This window comes from Cyclopterus lumpus, chromosome 25, assembly GCF_009769545.1.
Source record: "Cyclopterus lumpus isolate fCycLum1 chromosome 25, fCycLum1.pri, whole genome shotgun sequence".
NCBI classification, from domain to species: domain Eukaryota; kingdom Metazoa; phylum Chordata; class Actinopteri; order Perciformes; family Cyclopteridae; genus Cyclopterus; species Cyclopterus lumpus.
Window position 1 is genome coordinate 1268202 of NC_046990.1, and position 23817 is coordinate 1292018.

Sequence of the window (23817 nt, forward strand, 5' to 3'; positions counted from 1 at the left end):
TGTGTTATGGTGTGATGAATTCTTGCCTGATGGAACTTGATCGGATATATGGGAAGACAATGAACAATTAAACTACTGTAGATAACAAACAGCTAATAAACACACCTCCAATCCCTCATGATGCACTGTAATAACTACACCAGAAATGAACACATTTTCCTTTATTTCTATTTTTGATCTGTTTTCTGCAAATTGAGCCTGTGAGAATGTGAGCAATGTAACTTTATTTTGTCATTGACTAAAATCATCTCTTAACTGTATTGGAGGCTGTTATGACAGTTTACCGTTATGTAAAAACAAGACTGATTTTCTGGTGGCAAGCTAACTAGAACTACAAGCTAATGGGAATGTCTTTAGGTTTATAGGTATTGCCTCATAAACCAAAGCATTGGACACATTTATGCTTCGACCTGATGATGGCACAACAGGAAATGTTAAGGGGTCACAAAGTGATTACAACTCGACACAAATGTGTGTACCAAATGCCATGTTGCTCCAAGCCACACACGCTAGAGGGGAAGTCAGGGTCACCATAGTCATTAGGGTACAACATCTGAGAACCACGACTGTATCCAACATGTTGTGCTGTTTAATCGGGGAGAGGTTGTGATGTCTGAAAAGATAGGCTTCATATTGGAAAAGATTGACCTGCTGGTGTAGCTCCAGTAAAACTCAGGGGATCACAAAAGTCGCCAGGATTCATCATCTGGGGACCACGAACGTATGCACAAAATGCTATTTCAATCCAACCGGGTCGGGTCCAAAGTGGTGGATGGGTTGTTTGTCTTTCCAAACACATACTGTGGTCACGACACAAATCTTAACATTGACTCAGAATTCAGAAACGTATGATACTTTGATTTTTATAGATACTTTGCTTGAAACCTAATTTGTGTTTGTGTGGCATAGTAGTGGGATACTGGGGACATTTAATGTTTAAATAGTCTGTATTACCTTTCTTATTTCTGTCAATGTCATTGTTACATTTACATTACATTACATGTCATTTAGCTGACGCTTTTATCCAAAGCGACTTACAATAAGTGCATTAAACCATGAGTCCAAACTCAGAACAAGAATCGAGAAAGTACAATTTCTTCACTAAAGTTAAACTACAAAGTGCTATCAGTAAGGGACATTTAAGTGCTACTACGGCTCTACCTTCCCTATTCAAGGTATAGTCGAAAAAGATGTGTTTTTAGTTTGCGATGGAAGATGTAGAGACATTTCAAAATAAAGTGCTTGCCCCAGGAGTTACATGTGTCATGGTTTACAACAACAGCTGCTATTTTTTAGGTAGGCCATTTATTTTCGTTACTGCCCCCCCCCACCCCACCACACACTGTGGGATCCCTGATCCTGGCCTGCACTACCAGGGCCTGTTGGCCTCCAGCAGGTACACACTGGGATCCCTGATCCTGGCCTGCACTACCAGGGCCTGTTGGCCTCCAGCAGGTACACACTGGGATCCCTGATCCTGGCCTGCACTACCAGGGCCTGTTGGCCTCCAGCAGGTACACACTGGGATCCCTGATCCTGGCCTGCACTACCAGGGCCTGTTGGCCTCCAGCAGGTACACACTGGGATCCCTGATCCTGGCCTGCACTACCAGGGCCTGTTGGTCTCCAGCAGGTACACACTGGGATCCCTGATCCTGGCCTGCACTACCAGGGCCTGTTGGTCTCCAGCAGGTACACACTGGGATCCCTGATCCTGGCCTGCACTACCAGGGCCTGTTGGCCTCCAGCAGGTACACACTGGGATCCCTGATCCTGTAGCTACTTGTCCAGCAGGGGGAGCCGGTTCACCGCCGGTAGCTGCCGTCCTGAAGCTCCAGAGCAGGTCTGGGAGCAGCCAGCTATGAGAACGTTAGCTCAGAGCCAGTCCACGGCTTCTGTCCCTTCTGACCCAGCCGTGCTGCAGCTGTATTCGCTGTGCTGGAGAACAGTGAGTATTCCTTCTGGAAATAAACACGTGCGATTCAAGCGAGGGGGCACTTTTCGTTTGAAGACAGCCGCGTTGAGGCAGTCGGTCGGTCGGCCCGACAGGAGAACGGTCACCGGATCCCGGTGCGTTGTTCCACCAAAGAAAGAGGGCACAGAACTCACGCTAGCGCTCAGGCTCAGTTCAGTCGCATGTTTAGCTAGCAGCGACCCACCGGGTAGTTGAGCAGAAACTTTATGTTTTACTACTGTTTGTGTTGTTGAGGCTTTTTATGTTTGAGGTGGAATACAAACGCAAATACGTGTACATGGGTAACGTTCGGCTAGCTAGTGTAGCCGAAAAGCTCCACCTATTTTCGCCGTGTCATGCTTGTCGGGGCTGAGAGACGGTGCTTTGGGTTCGGTGCTGTTCCCCGGTGTGAAGCTCGGCAGTCGAAGGGACACCGGGAGGAGAGCTTCACACAGGAGGCACTGCTGAGCGCCGCTGTTCTCGTGTCCCCCGGTCCCGGTTGAGACGGACGGAACGTGACGCTCGTGTTCACACGCGAGCTGTCCGCCCGCGGTTTGAGGAAACCTTCCGGTGTTCTGGCACGCGGCTCCGGCTGCGCCCCGCTCGTAGTGCGCCGTTCTCCGCGTGGAGCTCGCCGTGCTGACGTTAAGCCGTGACAGCTCGGAGCCGGGAGAGAGAACCGTGCCCCGTTCGTTACGGGAGGAGGCGGCTGCTCGTCCCGTGCTGCCCCGCGGAGACGAGTCTTTGTGTGTCACCCCGCAGCTAATGGGGACCAGGGGGGAGGAAGCCGGTCTGCAGGAAGAGGTGCTGGTTTGTGAGGGTTTGGGGAGACCCAGTTAAAGAGGAGTCCAGGACTGTGCTCCTCCAGTGGGCCTCTGTAATGTCACAATGTTGGAGGGCTATATGTCACTGGGCAGGTACACACGGTTCTAACAAAGGTACACGCCAGATGGGAACTGGGATATTTAATATGCTCGTCACTTCTGTCAGAAGTTCTTATTTAAATGACGTCATGGCAATTTAGTGTAATTGCAACTATTTCTGGTTAAGGTTCAAGGTTGATTTATTGTCATTTAATTCAGTTTATTTAGTGTAGCCCAAAATCACAAATTACAAACTCTCCTCAGAGGGCTTTACAATCATCCCTGACCTTTGACCTCCCATCACAGAGCTGCACAGCGGCATGCAGGTGGAGTCCCTTTGGGCTCCTGAAGAAAACACACACAAGTATGTTTCTGGTGGAGGATGAGGTGGAGCTGAGGACTCAGAGGAAAGAAGAGAGATGCTTTTGTCTCTTACCAGATGACAGCAGGGGGGACGGGCTGGGTGGGTTTAGTCTGTTAGTATTTGTGCTCTATCAGTTATATATTTCAATATTGAAAGGGAAGAAAGAGCCCATGTATGTCCTTTGACCGAAACAACATCCAGAATCCAAACATAGTTATTTCAAAAAGAAAAAAGGACCAACACCTCTCTTTTGAGATGAGATGAGATTTCTTTTTGCTTCATATCGGGTTGGGCGATATAACAATTCATACTATGGGACAATGTAAACAAGTCTTGTGTCAGAGAACATGATTGTTTACACACTGATCCTTTGATGTCTCTGAGTATATTGAGCCATTGCTGACAGTGTTGCAAATCATTGAGCATAACTTTTTATGGTAATATTTTTCATTTGAAGAAATACCTTCATTTGTGAGGTCTTTAACTCACTAGATTAGTCAACAACTAACCTTCCTGTAACTTTCTCCATAAACAGGGTCTCATGAATATTACACAATGATTTAGAATATTAATTTATCCATTGTACATCCCTTAATTGATTAATTATCACAATTATTGTTGACAAATTTAGTGTTGATGAGATTATATATATTACTTAAGATATCATTACAGTCAAGAGAAAAGAATCCTTTTCAGCGGAGTGAAATAATCAAAACAAATATTCAACAAATATATATTAACATGAATTAAGCACCACAAGTCCCTCACAGTATATTGTAAAATCAATAATATGAAAGTGTATGATTTTATTTGTCATCTGTGTCCAGCTCCACCTGAAAATCCAAGACACCATTTAACACCATTTGCCCTCCCTGTCTCTTTCCCCAGGGGAGTTGTCCCTGTTGGTCACAACAAAAGCCCCTGTGAACAGGACCTTCATCTGTAGGGAAAGCAGAGCCGCGGTGGACAGAAACTCAGCGTTACGGGTGTCACCATGTTCAACCTGATGAAAAAGGATAAGGAGAAGGATGGGAGTAGGAAGGAGAAGAAAGATAAAAAGGAGAGGATGTCTGCAGCGGAGCTGCGCAGCCTGGAAGAGATGAGCATGCGGCGTGGCTTCTTCAACCTGAAGAGGGAGTCCAAGCGGGATTCCAAGAATAAACTGGAGATTTCCAACCCAATTCCCATCAAAGTGGCCAGCGGCAACGAGCTCACCCTCACTGATATTGAATCGGACGGCTTGAGCAACCGAAGCAGCATGGTCCTGGACGACCAGCTCAGCGCTGCCAGCTCCACCGATGACCTGAAGGGTGAGGCCGGGGGAGGACAGGATGGACATCGCAGCTCAGTACGTGATCGTGTGGCTCAATTTGGTTCAATTGCCAAGACGAACTCCTCGCAGGTGGGTCAGATGATGAAACGCTTCTCCTTTTCCCAGAGGAGTAAAGAGGAGAGCCCATCGGAGGGCTCCACTCCTTCAGGCCAGAACTCTGCTGCGCCGTCCCCGCAAGTGGAGAGCAAAGTTTTCAGCATGCTCCGCAAGCACAGCCTGACGCAGCAGCCCGAAGCAGCGGCACCAGCCACCAAAAAAGTCTGCATCCCCGAAGTGGTCGACAAGACCTTCCCTGCACAGCTGCAGCTACCGGCTGTGGTCGCACCGAGCGTACCAGAAATCCGCGAGCTTGAGCTCCAACGCCGCAACACTGGGGACTTTGGATTTTCTTTGCGTCGCACCACCATGCTGGACCGCAGTCCTGATGGAGGAGTGTACAGGCGGGTGGTCCACTTTGCTGAGCCCGGTGCCGGCACCAAGGACCTGGCGCTGGGGCTGGTGCCGGGCGACAGGCTGGTGGAGATAAACGGTCGGAATGTGGAGAACAAGAGCCGCGACGAGATCGTGGAGATGATCCGCCAGTCGGGCGACACGGTGAGGCTGAAGGTGCAACCCATCCTGGAGCTGAGTGAGCTGAGCCGCTGTTGGCTGAGGAACACCGAGGGGCTGCGCAGGGAGGCCAGACATGTAAGTAGCTTGTCCACTTTCTATGTCCAAACAGATGAAGGCCACTGCTACTCTCTCTTTGGCATTAGTGGCGCTCCTATTTGATGTCTCACGATCGACAATCTTTCAATGTTTTCTCCTGGTTTCTGAAAACTTTTTTTCACAGGCTGATTAGCTGCAGAAGCAATGCAGCAATGTCCCTGATTCTCAGGGAACCAGTGTTTGACATCTGGTTTATTGACGAGCTGTTTCTAAGACATCATATCTCAGTGTCTGATCAGGATGTGGGGGGGGGTGAAGATTGCTGGATGACAGCAAAATCAAGTTGTCCTGCTAACTATTTGCGCCTTGTATTTTGAACAGCAGCTGTTAAACATGTGCTTTTCTCGCTGAGATGATGCATTTTGTGACATTACTGTTAATTCTTGAATTATTTATTTTTAAGGATGACATTTTACCCTTGAAAGTCCAACTGAAATATAATTTCCTTTGCCACAGCGTGAACACAGTATCTTTCCTGCTGAAGTCTCCCTCTTTTCTCACTACCTTACAAACATAAACACAAGTCTTTTCTTTAGCTTGTCGAAGGAGACAAACACTCACCAGGGAAGATGCACTGCTAACTGCAGTTTGCAGGCTGGATAGCTAATTAGCGTGGAAACAGATCTAAAAAGGTCTCTTATGTCCGGTTAGATGCTGGAGTGGTTTATACTCCTCAGTACCACTACTATCAACATGCTTAGATACGAAGACAACAGCAAGTTTCTTTACTTTGCCCCACCGGTGCCAGCTGCGGTCAATCAATCACAGTCATCATTTTTGACTCCAAAAATGATGACTGTGATTTCAGCTGGACTTTAAGTACACAGATTTAATGGCACCTCATGTGGATGTCTGAGCTGACTGGGGCTGTCAGTGATAAATAGATATAATAACCTGTTCAACTAGCAGATTTACTAGTTGAGCACTGCAATATTCCAGATTCGGAGGGGTATTTGTGTTCTGATCTTTTATTTACACCGTCTGATCAGGATGTGTGAGAGTCAAGGTTCCTCCACTAATGTTAGCAATACCTTTTTTTTTTTATTGGGTTGAATTGTGAAGCTAATTTCAGCACTGGGTTCCCACACATCCTGGAAAACATTTGCCCAGTTGGTAATGGAAACGCATAAAAAGTCATGCAAAATATTCCTTACTACTCGGCTCTCAATCAGAGCTCCCAAAAGGATGACATTGAGTTGTGTTCAGGATCCTAGTAACAGTCAAACAGTAGCTGGTGGACCAGAGGACTTTGAAGAGTCTACTCTCTGTTGTGTTGTGGAAACTCAGTGACACTCTTCCATGGTACGTCACATGATAGCCCAGCAGGTTGGATGACATCTCTTCATGCTGCTTTCTTCCCAACTTGTTTTACACAACTTGAATACTGTTCAATTGGTGAGCAGGTTTGGTTCAGTTGCTAAAGTTGACTGGCTCGCTAGCTGGTTTTGCCTGCAAAGGTTTAAGGTTTGTGATTCAACTCTAGCTAGGACCAATGGCTTTTCTGTGTGTGTTGGGCATTGTTAAGAGTCGCATAACAATACATGGGAATAATGAGTCAAAGCAATGAATGGGAGCCCAAAACCCCATCTACGTTTTGGCTAACAGTACTTTATTTTTGTCTCTTCAAACGCATTGCTGCACACTCAAACTAAAGTGGACCATACATGACATGTTGAACAAGTGTTGCCTAACCTCAAACTTCACGGCCTCATTCAATGACTTTGGTAGCAGCAGCAGCCTCAATCACAGTATGCCGGCACTAAAGCATTACTTGTTTGGTCTGTTTGACTCTAAATGGACCATACTTTACTAAATGAACATCATGATGTATTGAAGGAGACTAGATGTTATAAACTCATGTTTACAATGTTTACTGAGGGAATAAATCAAGTCATTTTCTCATAGACTTCTTTGGACTCTTGGTTTAATGCACTTATTGTAAGTCGCTTTGGATAAAAGCGTCAGCTAAATGACATGTAATGTAATGTAATGTAATGTAATGTATACCACCAGCCAGCGGATGGACTTTAGAGAGAACCCAGGTTGAAGACACTTCAGCATCAGCTTTACTCGACAGAACAGGAGGTTGCTGCCACCTGGGTTGTTGCTGCAGCTGTTTTATTTCAGTAATTTGTCACAGCGACCTTTGGAAAACTGGAAAAGATGATGAATTGATTAAGGAACCTATCTTTTCGAAGGCATTTTCACACTCTTCGCTTTGTTGCATTAACAGTAGCTGATTGTCCTCCAGTGGTGTGGATCAAAGGGCTTTGTTTGTTTGCCTCCATTGACTTTGAGGGTCCTTGTGACCATGTTCATCCGCTCTGTGAGGCAGGGAGTGACACTCTGTAGCCCGTGTTTTCCTTTTCCGAAGCAGTGACTGCGTCTCCACACGGGCTGATTGTCTCTCAGATAAGAGTCTTGGGTCTACTCTGTGTTATTTAAGGAGCTGCTATAAGGATTTCCACAGAGCAAACAGGATAGGAACACCGGAGGCAGCTTTGTTTAAGTGTATAGTAGGGTTGGGGGACACACACACACACACACACACACACACACACACACACACACACACACACACACACACACACACACACACACACACACACACACACACACACACACACACACACACACACACACACACACACACAGCAGCGTGTGTGGGTGTGTTAAACAGCAGGCCTGTCTGTTTCTCTATGTGCACTCTAACCGATATCACTAGCTTCACTACTCTTTTAAATACAGGAGAGGCGACAGAAGGGCTACATAGTTGTACAGATACAAAAGTAGATATGATCATTCATCTGAAGACAAGACCTGAAGACAATTTTTTTTCACAATCTATTCTATCCAATCTATCTGTTATAGGGCTGATTATTTTCTTGGATCTATACCAGTGGTCGCCAACCCGTCTATCGCGATTGATCTCGGAGACGTTTCCTGTCGCTCCAAAATAAAATTAAAATAAATTCAGAAACACATTGGCCCTCATTCTCGCTGATTTTCTGAAGTGTCTTCTGAAATGTTTCTTACGGACTTCAGAAGACAACGTCAGAAAAGATCTCCTTCTGATTCATGAACGCCTGACAATGGGTTCTTACACAGCCGAAGTGTTCTCAGCTGTGCCCCCCGAATGACCATTCTTATGCTGCGTTCACACCAAAAGTGTTGTGAATCTTTCGCACGAGTAGCTCCCATGCAAAGTCAATGCACAGACGCCAATTGTTGCGAATGACGAGATTTCGCCAAAATATTGAAATATTTCAATGTTTTTGCCATTATTTCAAAAGTTAGGCCAACACTGAGATAAGCCACGCCCACTCTAACGCGCGAATGAAGCAAATGATGCGAATAAACCACAACTTGTAAACTCGCAGCATTAAAGTGAACGCGCGTTCTCGTGCACCTGGATTTGTATAGAGAAATGCCCGCCACCACCTTATAAGGGCATGCAACTGAAGTGACGTGTGCACAATCGACAGACTCCACAGGCAACGAAGACTGATTAATGATGTCAAAGTGGAACGCGAACACCGGTCGAGTAAACTGACTGAGACCTAACTTCAGAGGTGCAGATACTGATGCGCAATGTACATTTGTATTATAATTATTTAAATCTGAGGATGTCTGTAGAGTTGACGTGAACGTAATCACCAACGGACTGAGTTCAGAATGAGAAAACTTTCATGAACACCAAATGTGGTGTGCAGAAAATCACCAAATCAAAGTCCAGGAGCCGGATTACTGACAGACAGCTCACAGACTGCCTCATACTGGCTGTCTGTGCTGATAAGCCCAACTACAGGCTCACAGACAGTGTTCAGTCACAGACACTCACAGACTGGAGTCACATGACTTCTGATGGTCTTGTGATGACACAGAGCTGAACTGAACTTACATTATTCCTGACTGAGCATGTTGTCAGTGTTGTGTTGTAACTTCAGTTGATAAATACAACATAAATATTGGTAGTTCATCCAGCCTGCTCATTGCAAATGTGTGTTTTCTTCTTCATATTGTGTGCGGTTAACAAATAATTTCCTTTTTACGTTGCACTGAAATTAAGTCATTTAGTGTGTTCTTGGTCACATCCAGATGAAAGCTGGCCCAAAGTGTTTGATTTCATTCAATTACAATGAAGCCAAATAAAAAGCCTCAAGTTGTAAGTACAGTTTGTTTTTCTCTCAACGCCTCAATAGGAGATCTTGCCTGTCACCAAGGCAGAGGTCAGGGATCTTGGGCTTGAAAAGGTTGGTGACCACTGATCTAGATCATTCTCTTAGAGCCCAAGGTGCTGTCTTCAAATTGACATCAATGTAAAACAAAGGAAACTATGTAAATAATAACCACATCGTAAGAAACTAGAATGATCCACTCAAACAAGAAGGACTTTGTTTGAAAGCAGCATTCTTGCTGAGGTTAAGTTTAACAGCTGAAGTCAGTCAGCATGGTGTCAGTTCCCCTAAAGCTGGTGCCAGGAAAACAGTCAGACTTGATCAAGATTTGGAAACAGACAGAGACGATGCAGCTATTCTTTGAGCTGTGACCAGTATGAGCAGGGTATTCTAAAGAAAGCACAGGCATGTCTTAGGAAAGGAAGAGACATTTTCACCCTGAACCAACAAATAAGACAACTACTGGCTCATGTTTACCTATGGCCATGTGTACATTAAATGGGAGAACAGATCAGTTCTTTAACTCTACTTTTAAAAAAACATATTGATATAGATTCATATTTAAAATGACATGATTGATGAATAGCAACACCATAATAAAGATATAACCTATAAGAGCGTAGTTCTAGTGTGATTTTCAATCTATGGCAGTGCACCACAGGTGGCCTTATGCTGAGAAGCTGTGATACTCAAGTCCTGAGCGTTCCCACAAGCTGGAGCCCCGTCCAGGTCATTGTGTTGTTCCAGTAAAACCTGATGTGCAGCATTCAGCGCTGTAGATGCATGCAGAGGCCAAAGCTGACTGGGACTGACTGTCGGTAGTGTCGCTCCCATCTACTGCGTCCAGCGTTGACTCTCTTTTCCTTTCCTATTGGATTCAAACTAACCAGATTTTCACTCGCGTCCACCACCACTGGACAAAAACACACAAACATGGGGCTTTTGTCTTTTATTGTGAAGGGTTACAATCAGCACTCTGTAGTTACAGGTATTTATCGCCACCAGCTCCAAACAGCGGTGATGGAAACGTTCCATCCGCTGCGATACTATGAGTGGTGCATTGAAGTGGATATACAATAAATACAATCATCCGGGATTTGGACAAATATTACATTTGTATTAATGTACAACACCTACAATGAATATGGATTCCTCAAAGCCACCAAACACAGTTATGTTTCCACTGTTCTAACAGTACCATTTTTACTGTTTAGTAATTCTGCTTCCAGTTCCGACTGGCATGTTGGTGACATTTAATGTGTTACACCAGGGAAATAAAATGGAGGCTAATAATTGTAGATAGATTTAGCAGGTTTTCCTGTGTTTAAAAAAAACCCTGTATATACAGTATGATGATTTATGGAATTAGCTCCTGCTCTCTGGCTCTTATTCCTATTTCTGATGTTCTCCTGTGTTTGGAAGCAGATTCTGGTATTTGCGGGTGCCTTGACACTAGCCCTGTCTAGCGGCAGGTTGATTACTTTTAATATTTCATTTCTATTCAATATTCAATTTAATATTTGATTGATGTTTAATGCAGAGTCATAAAACATCAGAGAGACAGAAAAACAACCACACCTTCTTTAGGTCATCTGTGGGAAGTGAAGTGTAGGTCTTTTGATTACAATATTGTAGCAGTTGAAGCTTGGTTGCTTGGCCTTTACATTCTATTTGCAATGGAATGCTGTTGGGGTTTTTGCAGTAACGGTTAGTTTAAAGCACTGCCATGTTTTCCTCCCACACTCTCTTTCTCATTCCTCTCTGCTTTCCACGAGAGTGTACCCTCAATAGTGCCTGTTAACTTTGGCACAGCTGTTGTTATTTCGACCCGTTCAGGAAGCAATTGTGACTTAACACGCTTCCACTTTTATCAGACCCTCTCAAACGTATCTGCTTCCCATGCTCAAACAAATTACCCAACTTTCATTTCCATTTTCAAAGTGTTCGCATTCTGATTGTTACAGGAGTAGAACTTTAAATGTGTCATTTGTCAGTTATGTAACAGATACTCTCCCCAAGCTACTGTTGGATATGATTGGGAACATTTTGACCATACCGAAACAATAACGTGATCTACGATGCATTTAGCTTGCAATAAATGTTTCAGACTAATTCCTCTGGTTTAAAAAAATCTGGTTTAAAAGTTTTGCTGTCTCACAGCACTACATTTACTTCAGGGGTTCAGGGGTCAATCAACACTTTATAAGCTTGTGTTTTCCATTTGCTGGTCATCTGTCTGTCCTCTCAATCTCAGTCAACAGAGAGAGTATATAACAGTCAAGACAATAAAACTAGACGTCAGTGATCAAACCTGATTTTCCAGGCACACCATCATTTTTTAGATCAGTAGAACAAGTTGTGCATGTCGAGTTTCATTTTCAGCAAAATGTCGTGACGCTGCTGAAGGCCCAGCTTGTCTTTGTGCAGATCTGAACAACTGCCGTTCCATTTTCAATATGACAACTCATAAAGAACAGCAAAATTAGAATAGAATTAATATGCTTTTAGGGGCGTGTCCAAGTTAGAAATAGTCAGTAAAAAAAGGTGCATTAAAGGTGGAGTTACTAATGATGTAAATAAACATCAACGGATGAAATGTGGACATGGGTTGTGGCATATTGCCGTACTTCCGCTGATAAAACATGCGCTGGGAGACTTGCTTCTTAGGGAGCTGGCTGAACTTTATACCACACCCATAACAAGCCTGTTAATTAGAGAGATAACATTCAGGGTGGAAATAGTTAAACAAACGTAGCAAATCTTAGCCTGTGAGCCTTGTAGACTTTAGCCCCAAACCATCTGAATCTGGCGGCAGGAATCCCCATCTAGAAGCCTGAAAGAAGAGGGGAGGCTGGAGCGTGAGAGAGAGAGAGAGAGAGAGAGAGAGAGAGAGAGAGAGAGAGAGTGGAGGTTAAAATAGCAAGAAGCCATCCTCACTTGTCTTAACAGGCTGACTGGAAGCAACGGGAAGCAGGCCTCTCCCTTTAGGTCTCACTCTGGCATTTGTGGAATCTGCTTTGGAACAAATAGGCCACTTCCTGACCCTTTTCCCTTGGAGTTTCTTTTGGAGGAAGAGGAATGAGGTTCTGAGGCCGAGGGCTGAGGGTAGAAGAAGGAACTTGAAGTCTGTGAAAGTTTTTTTTTTATAACATTGTTTTATAAAACTTTTACACATACAAAAGTAATGTGACTGTGTAAAGCAGTGTCTGCATCATTCATTTGTTGTTTTCACACGTGGTGAAATATAATGCACGTCATTGTTTAAGTCCATGTTAGTTAGATGGATACTTTATTCATCCCCAATGGGAAATTTGTTTGTAGCAGCAGCAAACAAGGTTACAATCTATTGAATCCAATAAAATAGCAGAGCAGAGCTGTGGACTCTTGGACCATGTTTAAATCAAATCCAAATCCAGTCTCAGTTTAGTTTCAGTCCAGACCAAATACAAAGGTGGTTCAGGCTAATTAATGGCAACAAGAAGTCATAGTTAATGTCTTTAACCATCCACTTTGCTTTTAATTAGGGGTGTGAAGGCCAAATAGTTTGTCAGATTCTAAGGATAGACAGCAATTTCTCTAGTGATGTCTAGCTTTCAAACCTAGGGCTTGTGTGAGTGACAACATACAGGAATTATTTAGACTGTGTAACCAGCAAACTGGTAAGAATAAGTCATACCACACATGAATGCATGGGTTTTTGTGTATGAAAGCGCGAATACCCCTAATCATACACAGCCGTCCTTGCAGTCATTCCAGCCTGATTCTCGTTAACAAACCCTCACAATGTTCCCTGACTTTGAGTTCTGAGTTTCTGAAAATATAAAATGCTTGTCTGAAGAGGAGGACACGTTTTCATCTGCTCCAGAGAACGCCAACTGATCGCTGTGAAAGTGCTTTGTCAAATGGGGTTTCCAGCAGAGGACTGCATCGACGCAGCTTGTTTGCATTGTAAATATATGCACGCGAGTGTGTTGTGGCTTAGACGAGCAGAGTTTTGTGTCAGCCTCAGTGTGTGAGAGTTCATGGAGCAGTCAGGTCATACCAGGCAGGAGACAGGAATGCTATAGGACGACTTGAAGGCAGTGTGATGAGAGACACACTTGATTTGATTAAATGTCATCAATGCAGAAACAAAGTTCCAAGTGAAGACGTCGTTAATAGTAGACAGAACAGTGGCTGAACCTCAGAGAGAATGGCTAAAAATATCACAACAGATCTCTGTATACACACACAAACACACACACACACACACTCACTAGCACTGTCTCCTCAAGAGGGGCCCGGGTTCGGATCCCGGTCTGGACAGTCCTTCTGTGTGGAGTTTGCATGTTCTCCCCGTGTCAGCTTGGGTTCCCTCTGGGTTCTCCGGCTTCCTCTCACAGTCCAAAGACATGCAGCTCAGGTTAATTGGACTCTAAATGGCCCGTAGGTGTGAATGTGAACATGAATGGTTGTCTCTATATGAGCCCTGTGATAAACTGGATCGGGCTTAGACTGGAAGTTAGCCTGCTCTGCTGGCGGAAGGCTCTAGTTAACGTTAACATTCTGCAAAAGTAGCGCTCAGCAGTGAGAGGGCCAACATGTTGTATATTTTTGTACCTCTACATATGTAATCAAGAGCTTTCAGCCGTCACGTCCCCAGCGTTCCAGAGCAGAGAATATTGCCAACCATTCTTGAAACGTAATTTTACCAACACATGCTTGGAAACCTATTTGATTATCACCAGCTGCGTAGATGATGGCGATTGGATAGCCCGACTCCACCGGCCAGACAGATTCTACTATCAGTGGGCGATAGTAGTTCTGCAGCACGTTGTGGCTGCATCTTCATCAGTGGTGAAGATTAGTAGCTGACCTGGCTGCTCTTCTCCATGATTGAGACTGTGTGTGATACTGATTAGTCAGCCATCACTGTGTTGCCAGTCAAAGGATTATGTGTGCCTGATGCTTCTGTTTTACCAAACAAGAAGGTTAACATAACACTGTTCGGCTCTTAATCCTCTTTCCTACTTATTCCCCTCTCACTTGGTCTCTCATAGCCTCTTGGATCCAAGTAGCCAGATCAGGGTCTACTACCAGATTTGACACTGGCTGAGCTGGCCGTCCTGCTGGGAGCTAATCCTCTTCCAGAGACGGGGATTAACCAGTGATGCCATGATGAGAGGGGGGTGTTGTTAAATGAAGCGGTGCAGGGCTAAACAGAGCCTTCGCTGCCACTGATGAGCAGGAGGGGTGTCTGTGTGTCTGTGTGTGTGTGTGTGTTGGGAAAAGAGGTTTTATTTAAATGCTTTAAGACAACAAACACTTTCATTGAGAATATATTACAAAGCAAATACTGTTGAATCAAATAAAAATAAATGGAATAAGTCACATCTAGCCTGGAAGCATTCGGTCCTCCTGGGCTTCTGAAAACAATGTTGGAGTTAGTTAATGTAATGTCATTTATTTGGTTATGTAGCAAACACTATCTTTTTATCTTAGTCTGAGCTTTACTCCCATAATTGTCCATTGAACACGTGTAAGACGTCCAAACCCAGACATGTTGTGTTGTTGCTGAACTTGACAATCAATGTTGAGCAGAAACACAACATGTCTGGACTCGGTTTGGTGTTTTGAAATAGTCGTTCTCTGTCTGTTAGAGGATAAAATGTATGTTTCCTTTAACACAGATTGTGGTGAGGTCTCAGAGGACATATGGACTCGATGTTCCTCGAATAGTTCTATAGCCAGTGAGTGGGCACTACAGCCACAGTATTTTAACTGTGGACTTTCTCTCTCTACTGATGTGGCATGGGGTTTCTCCCCTCCACTTTTGTTTCCGCCATCTGAATTATTCACAGAGATGCTACGGCCCCGATGAATAATACAGAAGTCTGCAGCAGACTTGACAAGTAAAGAAGGGAGTTCTGGAGAGGTGAGCAGCTGTTACAATGAGGTGTTTGGTTTCAGGACTGGTGCATCTACCTCTTATCTTAGGACCTACCTGTTGGGACACAACTCTGGTAATATCGACACACTGAGTGTGGCTGTATGAATAAAGGGACAGGAAACGACTTCAGTCAGAGGAACAAATGCATATTCATCTGCAGCTGAAAATAGTCCCCATAAAATGGTCTATTTGCCTGCTGTAAGAAATGACTGAACCTTTTCCGAAAAGAGAAACTAAACTTGGGATTTGTTAAAGATTGTTGCCTCCAGTAGGAACCACCAGGCTTGGGGCTTAGAGCCTCAGACAGCACAGAAATGAGAAAGTACTGAGAGAGGGATCAACACATTGTTGGTTTGGGACTTTTAGAGGATAATAACTATATATGTTAGAATAGCTCCAGCCTCTGCCTCTAAGTTCATAGCTTATCACTAACGTGAAGATGATTGGTAGGGATGCAAACATCTGAATCAACGCTATTGTAGAATTATAAATGGTTCCGGTATTCACCAGACTTGACCAATCCACTTGAAATGTCATCAGGAAAGTCTGTATTTCCGTTGCAATTTGTGTTGCATTCATTTAGCCACAAAGGTCCTCCATCTCTGTGTTTAGTCTCCCAACAATCCCTGGGTCCATGTTGCCATCCATAAACCAGTTTGTGAAAAAGGGACCACTGGTGGTGGACTGTTCAGTATTGGCAGATATCATGACTAGAGCTATTGGACTCTGAGAACGGTCTCAGATCATGATTGATAGACCCTTTCATACTTGAAGGAAGTATGGTAGTATATGTGCTAAAACCAGTTTCTAATAAACCCAGTGACTTCCTTTCCCTACCCCCCCTTTCAGAAGGACATTACCAGGGGGAGCTGGGGTGGTGCAGTAGCATTGTGTCAGAAGCCTCTCTCAGTGCTGACCGCTGCTGACTGAAACCGTTCTGTCAGCAGTCTGCTTTCTCTCCATGCTGAGCACTGTTTCCATGGTCACAATCTGCCTGATTTCTGTTCAATATTCAATTGTCAAAGTGTGGTAGGCTGGTGTCAAGTCTCTCAGGGTCAGACCAGTGGTACCATCGTATGGAGACATAGATTTCTTCCAGTCTGTCCACCTGTGAAATGATTGACATCACATGGTTTGATTTACAGAGAGGCGGAGACCCCTCCCTTTCCAGGAGACCCCTCCCTTTCTAGCCCCCATGGGACTGGAGAGGGAAATACGTTGCTAGTCAATGGAGACAAATGTTTTTTTGATCCCGTCTGAATTGTGTTTACTCTGCGAACTACATCTTCTGAATCAAGCTTCTTTTTTTTGGCACATCTTTTCTTTCAGTTTAAACACCGTATTTTCTGCACAGTTGCAATAAGATGAGGCTGCATGCACCAATGTGATTAGTAGTAAATATTACTACTAGTGTCAATCTATTTGTAGAATTGGCTTCCATGCTCGGGTCGACCCAAAACCCAGTGGCTCGATGTGGGTCGGGTAGATGGCAAAGCACCATGTGAGTAAGTTATTAATTACTTACAGAAACTGTAACTGTAACTATTTCTTATGAGATGAAGTGTTCTGTTGGACTGTGTTTGGTGTTACTGCCCCATGTGGCCACCTGTGGCATTAAACTGTGCATAGATTGGTACCGTTGATGGCGTCTTTGTTAGTACCAGCTGTGCACAGGGCAGGCACAGGTTTTTAACAGGTTACGGTTCTTGTTCATTAGACAAAGGGAAAGCTTAAGTTTAACATCTGTGTTTGCTTTGGGTTGCTGCATACCCTTTATTGTTGTTGTTGTTGTTGTTGTTGTTGTTGTTGTAGCGTAGTAACAAACACACGTTGCCCTTCTATTTATTCACCCACCTCTTCTACTGGACAACCAACCAGGAGTAAAAGTGAATGGATGTAACTTTAGATAATGGTTCCCTCAATAAATAGGTTTTTAATTTGGATTATTGCCGAGAATAAGTAATACGTCTGGTTCAGCTAGATAATCTTCAGAAAGCCCATTTTATAATTCTTGAAGTGTGAATACGATCACGAAAAGTAAAAAAGGCTCTGAACAAACTACCCCAGGTCACATGAACGAGGGTTTACACAACAATGCTGGAACAGGACGAGTGTGTCTCGCCTTTTATAAACCCACAATATGTTGGAACAAATGGTTGAAGACTTTTAAGCTTGTCTTAACTCCAGACTTCTGTCTGTCTTCTAACCGAAAACACATAAAAGAAAGTAAAGAAAAGCTTACTCTTTTCTGGATCTGGATCTCATTCCTCCTGCACTCTAAAGTCTAACATGCACCTTCTCGTCTGTCTGTCTGTCTGTCTGTCTGTCTCTCACTCTCTCTCTCTCCTTCACTCTTTAAGTAAACATTTTACTGTGTGCTATTAATAGTTCACATTTTCACTCCTGTTACTAAATGCTGTTAATATGTTCCTTTATTACGTCACTTAAGCATACTGCAGTGAACCCATGGTGTGAGCGGCCTTCTGGGAAAATCACACATAATAGGCTTCGAATACAGCCGAGGGACACACAGGCAGCCGGGCCCGGCTTAACGGATTAATTTTACCGGCAACAACATGAGTGTTGCATATTAGAATGGCGGTTGCTCCTGTAGCCGACCCGCTTGTACTTGTTGACTCCAGGGAAGTGAAGAAAAGCCCAGTTTTAACGTTATTCAGCGTTCCTGTAGCGTCACCAGGCCGTAGCCAGCAGCTCCGTGCTGTTTACTTGTTTATTTACATTTTATTAATATTGAATGTTTTGCATGTCTAGATTGTAATACATTTCACTCCATAAAGTCCCCATCAGTGCAGACGGACGGCTTTGTCGTTGTGTGTTTTATCACAAACAACATTATTGTAGTGTCAGACCACATTTGACTGAAATGATATAAAGGAGATCATGTTTATACACCTCAAAGTATCTCATGTGTAGATGCAAGTCAAAGGAATGGAAAAACAGACTTCCTCAGAAGGCAACGCAGCAAACCCTGTGATAACGTGGACCAATTGCAGACTGCCAGTAGGCTGCTGGTGGGTGAAGGATATACCTCGGCCAGCACGCCGCTGAAACCCAACGCCAAAGAACTGCTTTGTTTGCTCCACCAATGGGTTCTTTTGTTCACGCCAACCTGTTAAATTCAGCGAAGCCTCAAACATACAGAAGGTCAATGTGCCCGTCCTACGCAATCACTCACTCCACACATATACACCCTTGGCTCAAAGGCCACACTTCAGCACACGCCCGCTGCCACTCGGCTTATCTGCTGTTCACTTTCCGTTTGAGCAAACAGGGCTCTGTGTTCTATCTGCTGTTCCTCGACTGACCTACGGCCCGGGGCTCCTCTCAGCCGGAGAACCACTCACTATATCCTGTCACTGCTGTGTGTCGCTGTGCTCATAACTCAAGGCTGGGTTATTAACTATTATCAAAATATCCAAATACCTCCAAAAGCTAAAGGCATCTACAGGCAGTCTGTCCCAGTATGGAGACGGATTGCTCTGAAACGCACTGGAACGAACATCACTCTCTCTTAAGCTGACAGAATGAGAGCTCCACTGAAATACTGGACATGAGGTTGTTGGTTCAATCCCCTGGACGGCTGGGGGAAGTGAAAAGCAGCGCTGTGCTATCCTTGAGCCAGGCCCTTAACCCCAAACGCTGACCCCTTGCCCTTTGACCTGGCATGTGAGGTCAGAGCAGCTGGAATCTTGTCCTTCCCACGCGTTCCAGAGATCTCTGCAGCCAGATGAACGTACTTGGAGTTAACATGATGTGATGCTGATAGCTGTGTAGTCTGTTTATCTTCTTCTCGGTGTGTGTCTAAAGTCATCTTCATGTCCACATGTAGCACAGACAAACACATCATGCCACCTACAGCTGTCTACATCTGACACCCTGCTCACTCAAAGGATTGTCAGGGAGTCGTCTTGTAAACCTTTTTGAAAAGACAATTGCAATGTTTGTTTTTATGTAAATGTGCGTATTGTTTGAGGAATTGATGGACTTTATCTCAAGAAACTGGAAACAACTTTAGTTACCACGCAGAGCCTGAAACACACATGTTGGAGAATTGAGTCGGTGAGTATCCAGTACAGAGTTCCCTCTGGGACGGGTTTAGTCTAGTTCAGGACAAAGACCAGCGGGAGATGGAAACTTGCCTCGCTCTGTCTGAATCTGTTTAATTACGTAGTGAATCTTGTTTGTTTATCCCGTGTAGACTAATAAATGTAAAACCAACACGTGGTTTAAGGAGCGGCTATTGATGGAGTCCTCTTCTGACTGCACATAACATGTCAGCGTGTCATTGACCTACTCTGTAACTCAGTAAGATCACACATGTGGCGATGATGCTGAGTCCTACTGGCCAGTGAGTAGGACTCCTACTGAGTCCTTTACACACAGCCAATCCTGTCAACACGGGAAATGGTGTGTGTGTGTGTGTGTGTGTGTGTGTGTGTGTGTGTGTGTGTGTGTGTGTGTGTGTGTGTGTGTGTGTGTGTGTGTGTGTGTGTGTGTGTGTGTGTGTGTGTGTGTGTGTGTGTGTGTGTGTGTGTGTGTGTGTGTGTGTGTGTGTGTGTGTGTGTGTGTGTGTGTGTGTTTCTCCTGGGGGCATTAGTGGAAAGTCACATGCCATTGAGGAAATGTTCTTTGGTAGTGACCCTTCATTAAGTCCCACCCCTCGAACGCCGCCTGACCAATCATAGCGCAGCTTCAGCCAGCTTTGACCAAGGTGTCTACAACATGTGTTTAATAGATAGTCAGGGATGGAGATATGTTTATGATTAAGAACTCAAAGTCAGGGACCAAACAGTTACACTGCAAGACAATCAGTGTGACATAAAAAGTTAATGAAAATAACAAAACAACATTACAGCTAGTTTACTGTACTTTAATATTATGTTTTGATATGTAAATTAGTAACGTTAAGTCAGGCAGAAATGGCCAAATATTGGTTCATATGGGCCTAGGGGCCCACTTAAAATATTATACAGACTAATCCAAAATCGCTTTTCCCAAAAGTGAAAGCGGTTCGATTAGTTCGGACTTCCAGATGCAGCTAATAGGATACTTCACATATCAGAAGACTTCACCTGTGGAGCGTTTCAGTGCATGTTTGTGGCTCTCACATTACACACTTCCTTACCATTGAAGACTTGGAGTCACTTTTGAACACATTGTTACGTCATTGCATTTCTTCTTACCCCACCCTCCTCTTTAAGCTCCCCTACAGCTCCTCCCCCCCCTCCTCCTCCTCCTACACCTCAGTCTCAGCTGGACTCAAGCTGTCACTGCATTCATTTCACAGTGCAGTTTGCTTCCACTTTATCTTCATCACATTGGCGTTTCCTCCCTAGAATATCATGGCAGCCGCTCAGAAATAATGGATGCTTTGTGTGGCTGCAGGCATCCTAAAAGCACGTGGAGCGTTTCCTGGTACTCTGGCTCCATCTTGTGGTCCAAAAGGAACAAATACAAGAGGTTGATATCTGCTGCCTGGGGATATGTGTCCTTGTGTGGTGGATAGTCCATGTTGGACAGGATTTAGAGACGGAATGAACAAATCTCACTTGGTTGCTTGTGTCAGAGACATATTCTCAGACTGTATTCAACCCTAACTAGTTTACATTGCATTCATATACATTCCCAACTAATCAGGGTATACTATGTTCCCTCTTAATGTTTTGGGAGGAGGTCAAAACAGTGACTTTTGAAGCATTGTGCTTGACTTTGTCTGTTGAACCAAAGCACTGACCCGGTCTCCAACCTGAGCTAAATGTGTGGTGGCCTTAACAGCGTTACACATCTTGACTGGTGCGTTCAGTATGACCACTGTTGTTTACCCTACACAGTAACATACCATGTACACACGCTGATTGGTTGTATGTGACAGTGTTCACATACAACAATAAAGGGACAGGTGACACGTCTGTTTGTTACAGTTCCAGCTCTTATCTTTGGAAAGACCCCACACTGTCAAAGTCTTAAGACTCTTCATTCTTCTTCAGTAAAAGATGTCCATGATTGACATTTAACTGCATAGTGTCTTATTAACTCAACATATGAGGGTAAACATGACCATCCTTGATGCCTGGTTGAACAGCTAGTGTTGCACCTTGCTAATACATCTCTGTTTATTCATATGAGAATGTACTTGATTGGGAGGTGTTGAGAGTCAACATCACTGTTGCTCATTGAGTTCCAGCAGAGAGGGAAGCCTGCGTATTATTTCATCTAACTCTGCTTCTGCTTTTCTTTGCTCTGCCGTGCTTGGACTGTTTCACACAGGAAGACAGTGCAGCTTGCAACACACTCAACGGTAGACATGCAAGTGAAACCCGCGGAACAGGGGACAGAAGGTTTTAGTGAGCTTTGGTGTTCGAGGCGCTGAGGTCCTGGACGTGGGATTGAACCAGCACATGATGCTTGGACAACGTGTGAAGGTATGTCATGAGTAGTCTCTGCACACGTTCAGGAACCAGTTAACTAGTGCCACCAGACAGCTGCTGTTCTACAACTGACTGACAGACCCGGAGTGAACATGTCAGACAGCTGTAACAGCGGAGCCACTTGGTGGGGTGGCATCTTTAGAAAATACGACCTTTACTGTACTGTCTTCATCGTTTCCCTGTGTCTGAAACCCACTTTCATCTTTAGTTTACTCATTCATTCATGGTACAGATTGAAAAGCCCTCTGGGGCAAATTTGTGATTTTGGGCTATATGAAATGAACTGTAATCGAATTGAATTCATTGTTCAGCAAACTTTTGCTGGGTCCATATATTTGTGATTAAACAGTTTTAATAATGAGCTTTAATGAGTTATTGTGAGGCTGTTACTAAAACATCTCCTTCAGACAACTGGATTTATTCAAGTTTCTCACCAAAATTTCACATTTCACATTTCACAAGATTACATGTGAACACATCATGATAACGTTATAATTGACTTTCATCCCATCTTTTTTTTACCGAATGGAGCTTGAACGCTCCCTAATTGAACTAAATGGAATGATACACAATAATAACAACGTTACTAATGTTGGCTCTCAACGTGACACAAAAAGGCTCTTCATTACCAGTAAAAGATTTCTTCATCTGCCGGTCCTCTGAGCCGTTGAGTCACAGAGTTAATTTTGAACAGTGGCTGCATATCTAAACAAACACCAGTATCACACTAGTGAGTCAGATTGGCCCCTGAAACACCCAGAATGCACCATGATGTCATGCTCCAAGTCTGTAATTGTATAGTCCTATATTTTCAGGAGCCTTTGTAGCCGGTATGTCCTCAGTTACATTAACAGACCCTGAGCCACACACACACACACACACACACACACACACACACACACACACACACACAGCTGAGATGACAGCAACTGCAGCAGTATGTATGGCTGCTGATTGGACTGTGGAGGTGCTGGGGGGAGTTCGTGGAGAGCGGAGGCTCTTATTTTTACCACCGCTCCACACCCTCGTATCACAACAGCTGTCCCCACGTCTCCTGTCTGTCCACCGTCAGGAATAGCCGGCCTATCGGAGCGCTCCCCCTCTCCTCGGCCCTGCTGTTTCACTTTCCACTGTGTCTCCAGCTCAGACCTCCTCGACTCGGCCCATTTGTTCTATTTGATCGCCGACTGGGAACTCTTTGGATACGGGAGTTGTGGAATTACTTCACTAACAGGTAGAACAATGTGTGAGAAGCATTTGTGGGAAATCTATGGCAAGCGTGGGACCACGAGGTCCCACAGCCCGTGGTATTTTTAGACTACAGTTCGCTGAGGGGGCAGCTTTACTGGTTTTCCAACCGATTTGTAGCATTTTACAATAGCAGCTTTTGTGCCAGGTGATGGTTCCCCTGTTCCTACTCAGACTTTAATCAGTAAGAGAGGAATGATTTAATAGTAGAAGTGTGAGGACCACAGTTTGGCAGCTTTGAAGACATAGGTACATGCTCAGTGCGAGCTCATGTGCTTGTGGGACTGTTGGGAAATGTAGTTTAGACTGAGATTAAGTGAATTGTTATGTTGTTTTCAGTTCAGTGCCATGAGTTGTGGCACTCTGATAACGTCTTTGATTTTAGGCAAATGTCACTTTGACTGTAGAGGTTTTAGGTCAATCACATTCAGGCTTACTGTGTATACTAGGGCTGGGTGATCCTTCGGTATTTATATGTCTGGACTTCAGGACAGTTGTCATTGTACAAATGTATGATCCTGAGATGAAGGAAAAGTGTAGACTTATTCAGTACTGTGGAGTGTGGAGCACAGTTCTATGTTTTGAACATCAGTGTCATAATTTAATGTTATTTTGTGTACCATATGTGAAAATCTCACTGAACCTCAACGTTCTGGAGTCAAGAAGTTTGATTAAAGTTCACTGACCAAATCCCACAAAGACAGGCCATAGACATATTACTTAATTCTGAGATCAATTGACCCTTTGCCAAGTCCCACTTCTGGAACTCAGACTGGCCAATCATAGCGTAGC

The 23817-nt window shown here is 44.2% G+C and overlaps 1 protein-coding gene across 10 annotated transcripts in view; it reads left to right on the forward strand.

Moving 5' to 3' along the window:
* The first annotated feature begins 1841 nt into the window (after positions 1-1841).
* Positions 1842-23817, forward strand: part of myo18ab (myosin XVIIIAb) — a 101144-nt gene continuing 79168 nt past the window's right edge. For 5 of the 10 annotated variants that reach the window (XM_034528883.1, XM_034528884.1, XM_034528889.1 and 2 more), the window contains exons 1-2: positions 1842-1947; positions 4069-5200. In XM_034528883.1, the coding sequence (XP_034384774.1) occupies positions 4175-5200 (1026 nt within the window). In that variant the 5' untranslated portion in view covers positions 1842-1947; positions 4069-4174. Of the gene's footprint in view, positions 1948-4068; positions 5201-21622; positions 21772-23817 lie in introns of those variants that run through there. The other 5 variants (XM_034528880.1, XM_034528882.1, XM_034528881.1 and 2 more) reach the window with 1 other exon arrangement.